This window comes from Cebus imitator, unplaced genomic scaffold (genome assembly GCF_001604975.1).
Source record: "Cebus imitator isolate Cc_AM_T3 unplaced genomic scaffold, Cebus_imitator-1.0 Scaffold88, whole genome shotgun sequence".
Taxonomy (NCBI): Eukaryota; Metazoa; Chordata; class Mammalia; order Primates; family Cebidae; genus Cebus; species Cebus imitator.
In genome coordinates this window covers 6,528,788-6,535,252 of record NW_016107403.1, presented here as the reverse complement: position 1 = coordinate 6,535,252, position 6,465 = coordinate 6,528,788, and the positions used below count along the sequence as shown (strand labels likewise).

Below are 6,465 nucleotides of genomic sequence, written 5' to 3'. Positions count from 1 at the left end.
TTAACTTGCATACAGTATTATTGATAGATATTTTACCACTTTATTGTGATAGTTCAGCTTTTAAAAACTATTCAATCAGATATGTTATGGAGTTCATCACCTCATGAGACAACCTGTTCCGTTGTTAGGTTGCTGGATATGGAATAAAGTAAAAGAAAGAACTTGGGCTTTGGAGTCAGGGAAACTAGTTTGAATCTCATTTTTATCACTTTGTAGCCATAGTTATGGGCAAGCAACAACAACTTTAAAATTCTGCTTTCTTTTCTGGAAATAGAGTTAAACAGATCTCCTAGTATTATTGCAAGGGTTTAATGAAGTATCATATCTCACTTTATGTGTTTAGCGTAACATAAAGGCTTAGTTGTCAATTCCTTCAATGAATTGCTATGAAAATTGCTAAAACTTATCGAGCACTTACTGTTAGCCAGGTGTTGTTACAGATAGTTTAGATACCCTGTAGCTCAATCCTTGTAACCTGTAAGGTTAAGTAAGAAATGCTGTCATCTTCATTTTATGTCTGCCCTCTGCAGTGATGCTGAATAAAACCAATTCTCCTACTAACACTTATTCAAGTATTTGAAAACCATTTATTCTATTTGGTTTTGATAAGCACAGTTTTATCACATGACATTGTTTTTTACTTCATATGCCTGTGGTTTTTTTTTTAAATCAATGTAGCTCTAAAAGTGTTGACCATAGACATAATATTGATGTAGGCTAAGTAATAAGAAGTATACAGATGGATGCTGATGTGTTCTCTGTGGCCTAGGGCGTTAGGTTTGCATTAGCTCTTTTAGTCACCCATTATACTTGCGGTTTGTATTAAACTTGTGCATTGATGAACACCTCTCATATAAACTGCTTCCAAGTTAGCATTTCCCCATTTCCAGATTGCACATTTTGGGGAAACTAAATGCAAAGCTTTATGCTTAAGTTTCACTTTAATGTTAGTTTATTTCTCCCAGATTCCTTCAACCGGAGGATTTTATGAGCATATTCTTTGTCTTTATTATTTTATAATTAGTGAAAAACAATATAAGGCTGAGGACAGTGTTCCAAGGCAGTTCCATAAAGACTGCTCATCTAAGCTGACGTAGCGCAGCAAACTATATTACACTAACATCCAACACACACTCGGGTAACACACTTTTTTTTTTTAATTGCATTTTAGGTTTTGGGTTACATGTGAAGAACATGCAAGACTGTTGCATAGGTACACATATGGCAGCGTGATTTGCTGCCTTCCTCGCCTTCAGGTAACACACTTACAAAGATAGCATGGACAGTCATCTTGGATACTATTTTTTTCAGAATAAACTATCTTTTTTTTCTGGATTTGCTAATTGTGTGGTCTTGGGCAAGTACTTTAATCTCTGAACCTCTCTTTTCTCAACCATATAATGGGTTGCTGTGAGGATTAAATGAGGTAATACATAAAGTGCTTAGAACAGTCACTGGCAGATAGTTAGAGCTTAGTAAATGTAAGCTATTATCATTATTTTCCCAGGTGTAAATGTGGTTGACTAGGCATTATTATTGTTTGAATTCCTGCTGACATCTAGTGATTGTTATATTCTTCTCTAGTTATTCACAAAGCATTTGCTTCATTATTTTATATTTGTAATTTCTGAAATTTGCTTTCCTGCTTCTCCAACCCCCAGAACTTGAAGCAGCTCTACAGATCTCCTGGCCATGATTATATCTGTCTTTTTGAGCTCTTTCTCCAAGATTATGGGAGTCAGCTTTGTGATTACATTTGCAAATTGCTTTAGTTCTATGGAATGGATTGCATCTGTGCCCAGAGACGCAAACTCACATAAAGTTGTTACAGTCTCTTGGTCATGAGGCTCAGCTTTCAGTTGTCAGTGCCTTTCTGTGGTTTTCATTTAAAACTGTTGGAGAAGATAAAGCAAAATACAAGTTGAGCAGTCTGTCTTTCTGTGTGATTTCTCAACCTTAGCACCAGCCTCTGGGCAGTGATTCTTGGTTCCTTGTTCTCTTGGAGAAATAGTGTGTTATGGTGGAGACAGTACTGAGTAAGAGAGTATGACACCTGGCTTCTAATTCCTGCTCCACCTGTTAATAGCCACGAGCTGCTGGGCAAGTTGCGTTACCAACTCGTGCTTCGATTTTCTTGTCTACAAAAGAGATATTTACCCTGTCAACTTTCAAAGAGGTGTCACAAGGTAAAGTATGTGAAACATATATCAAATGTTGTGCATTATGTAAGATGGAATAATAACCATTTACGTGAAAGTAGCTATAAAAGCTTTTATCTTCAAGCAGGTTTCTTCAAGTCTCAGTTTTTTCCTGAGCTTTCCAATTCCTAATACTATAGTTGTGTGCTTTAGCCCTTCTGTCATGCTCGTCCTAATTTAACCCATTAACTACTCTGCAGAGAGTTACTCTGTAGCTACACTGGATACTTAACTCTTTCTGTCTGTTGGAATTATTTATGGGTATATAGATGGAACTTAAAAGGAGCCATCAGTTACGAGCTGTTTCATGGCTAAGCCATGAGAGGTCATACCTTTTTTATTTCTTTTTACCTTTTTGAACTGTGCTTTCCTAAAAATTATGGTAATTATATATATTTAACTATACCTACTGTTCTCTTTCTTTCTGTTAGAAATGCTTTGTGGTCTATGGCCCCATCACCCCAGATGTGCCTGATTTTGTCTGATCTTGGAAGCTAAGCAGTGTTGGGCCTGGTTAGGACTTGGATAGGAGAAATCCCTTATGTTGACATCCCTTTCTCCTGTATTCCTGTTACAAGTATGTCAGCTTTCACACTTGTTGATCATTTAACTGTTCAGTATATCCCCTCCTGCTTCCTTAGCCTTCTGAAAGGAATTTTCAACAAAGCAAGTCAGGAGTCATATTTTGGCAAGATTAGTATTTTAATATGAAAAAATAATACTCATATTAGGAAAGTATTGTACATCTTTTGTGTGGCTGGGTGATAGTATTGTATGCCTGTGAAAATGTCAGTTTTACTCTTTCTTGTCCCTTCTGTTTTTGATATAATTCATCAAGTAATTGTAAAATAAAAGTGTTCGGTCTTCATCAATTAAAAATAGATTTTTGAAAAATGTTTAATGTTTAAGTTTTAGGTATCAATGTAGAGTGCCAAGGATACTTTTTTCATCTTCTCCGTAAAATTATACCTATAGTGAAAAAAGTCTTTGCTCACTAGCCAAAAATGGCTACCCATTAAGATTTATTAGTGAATTATAAGCACAGACCAAAAATTATTTTGTTACATTCTTATTTTTAAATTAATGTCAAATGAATATAAAATATTAAAAACCTTTAAAAAATTTCCTTCCAGGCTGTCTACATATCAGAAAGCATCAACTTTTCTTGATGGACCCATTCATCTAATGAAATATGCCTATACTATTTTAAAAAGCTTTGTACTTCATCATAGAAAAGTTCCCCCACCTTCAGAATGAAAATGAGGACTTTTGAGAAGGTGATTTAAGGTGTGGACATTTGAGAAGGTGTCCTGTGAAATTAGTAAACCAAAGCAAAAGTACTGAATTGATTAATCCAAAACACTTACTGTTTTTTTAAACAAGGAGGATTTCATCTTGACAGAAAAACAACTTGTATTCAATATGCATTTTCTGAAATTGAAGAAACCAGAACAGACTGAAAGGAAAATAGATTCGTAAATAAGCTCCATCAATTCTCTTCTGCTGAGGATAGCTTAGTGATGTTAAATCCTTTACAAATCCCTGGCTGTCTTCCTACAGACAAGACTGTTTTTTGATGGGACTGATATTAAGAGAAGTAGGACCTTTTGTGCATTCAACTCATTGATAAAACTTATCATCATCGGCATGAGTGGCTTAAAAGAGGAAAGAAAGAAGCTTTCAACTAAATCCAAAAGTGCAGTCATTTTCTTTACTGCTGTTATTTTAAAAACCGCTTCATAACCATTGAAAGAGAATTGACAACTATTTTAAAAGATTAAAGAAAGGCAGATGTCTGCAAATAATTCCCCTCCATCAGCCCAGAAGTCTGTATTATCTTCGGCTATTCCTGCTGTGCTTCCAACTGCTTCTCCGTGTTCAAGTCCTAAGACGGGACTCTCTGTCCGACTCTCTAATGGAAGCTTCAGTGCACCATCGCTCACCAACTCCAGAGGCTCAGTGCATACAGTTTCGTTTCTACTGCAAATTGGCCTCACACGGGAGAGTGTTACCATTGAAGCCCAGGAACTGTCTTTATCTGCTGTCAAGGATCTTGTGTGCTCCATTGTTTATCAAAAGGTACTGTATGTGCTGTTAATGTCAATAGTAATATTGTTGCTGATGCTTTCCTATAAATTACACATGTATGAGTGAGTTAAGACATACTGATCCATCCATAATTTATTCTGAGTATTTTTGGAAGAGTTCTGATGGCCTGTGACTGAGGCTAAAGTCTGAAATTTCAGAGTCTAGCTAATTGGTACTTATATTCCAGATTTAAAATACCTTTATTTGGTCAGGTATGGTGGCTCACACCTGTTATCCCAGCACTTTGGGAGGCTGAGGTGGGCAGATCACCTGAGGTCAGGAGTTCAAGACCAGCCTGGCCAACATGGTGAAACCTCATCTCTCCTAAAAATACAAAAATCTGACAGACATGGTGGTGGGCACCTGTAATCCCAGCTACTTGGGAGGCTCGGGCAGGACATGCGCAGGGAGAGGGGCAGGCAGCCGAGATTGTAGTGAGCTGAGATCAGGCCACTGCACTCTAGCCTGGGCAACAGAATGAGACTCAGGTCTTAAAAAATAAAATACATTTATTCTAGCTTTGAAGTATCACTCTTCTGTTTGTCTCTTAAAAGCAGGAAAATCTGTATAGAGTCAAGGCAGCATAACAAATCTCATTTGTTTTCAGAGAAAATAGGAGGTAGAGGGCGCAAGGCCTCCTGGGACACAGTAGCTAGTGGCCAAGTCCCATGTCCATACCTTGTTCTTTCTAGGTACCCTGTGTTCTGCCCTCTCTTTCTTTTTTATCCATTTCCTTCTCTTTAGAACTTGATTATTTTTCAAAGAAGACATTCGGAATCTTCCTAAACCGTCATTTAATATAGGACCATACTCTCTCTCTCCGTCTTTTAAAAAATAGGTAAATTAATTTTGAATATATGACAAAATATTTGAAAATTCAGGGTGGTTTTATATTGTTTCTCATTCACCCTCTTCCTTGTACTGTGCCATTTTTTTAAGGAACTTTAGCTAAATATCTGTAATAATCCTGATTTGATGGATGAGGCTAGTATGTTTTCTGTGTTATCAAAACTGTTTATATGGGTTGTATGAATTGGTTATATTTTACTTTTAATGGATTTTCAAGCATGTTCTAGATTTGTTTCAAACAAATTGTAAACTTTCTATTTGCAAAAATCCTCTCTCTCTGGGAATTCAGGCCCTTCATCTTACTGTTTTTGTTTCAATTCCTTATGCTTTATATAGTTTTTCATTATCTTCTGTTATAAAAGTAATTAGCAATCCAAAAATGTTATGCAGCTTGTGAAATGACCTATGCTGCCTTTGTTTTAACAGTGACTTATTTATGTAAATGTGGCCTAAATGATTCCTAAGTAAGAATAACTTCTGTAGACCTGTAGAACCCTGTATCCTTCCATATTTTTGCTTTTAGTTTCCCTTCCATTATCCTTTACAGAGTTTTTTCAAATACTTTTGCAACAAGATTGTAATTTTTTACTTAAAGATAATATTTAAATACATATTTGTAACTTAAATGTAATGTTCCCTTTTTATTTGAGACCATAGAAACTCATAACCAGTGTTTTTGATGAATCTCTATGAGTTAGTTTCAATCTTTGGAAATTTCATTTATTTTTTCCAAATATATTTATTGAATACAACATGTTCTTTTGAAATATGTATATGTTGTATAATGGCTAAATTGAGCTAACTGATTTACTTCTACAGAGGCTTACCAATGTTCTGTAAGAGTATTCTAGAATCAGTTATTTCATTAACATAAATGTGAGGAGTGGGTCAATGGGTGAAATTCTTGGAGAACTAGATTAAAAATCATCTGTGAGCAACTAGAGTGATGTCAAGGAAATAAGATGTAACTTAAAAAGGATAATTCAGTGTAAACTTTATACAAATATAAAATAATTATCAATAGTGAATATAGCAGCATAAAATAGATACAGTAAACTGAATTTTACAATGACTCTTGCAGTGGAATCATTATTCCTCAGGAGGAACTTTCCCCATTCTCTCGTGTCTTCTACTCTTGTTGAGTGCAGCTTTCTATAAATGTCAGTTGGGTTAATTGGTTGATAGTGTTCAAATCTTCAATATCTTTATTGACTTTTTTCTACTTTATCTTTTCTTGAGAAAGGACTATTGAAATCTCCCAACTATAATTGTAGATTTGTCTGTTTCTCCTTTAGTTTTGTCAGTTTTTTTTCTTTGTTTTTTTTTTTTT

The 6,465-nt window shown here is 35.3% G+C and overlaps 1 protein-coding gene across 2 annotated transcripts in view; it reads left to right on the top strand.

Moving 5' to 3' along the window:
• Positions 1-6,465, top strand: part of PRKD3 (protein kinase D3) — a 71,612-nt gene that overhangs the window by 4,367 nt on the left and 60,780 nt on the right. For both annotated transcript variants that reach the window (XM_017534899.2, XM_037740755.1), the window contains exon 2: positions 3,332-4,277. In XM_017534899.2, the coding sequence (XP_017390388.1) occupies positions 3,990-4,277 (288 nt within the window). In that variant the 5' untranslated portion in view covers positions 3,332-3,989. The remainder of the gene's footprint in view (positions 1-3,331; positions 4,278-6,465) is intronic.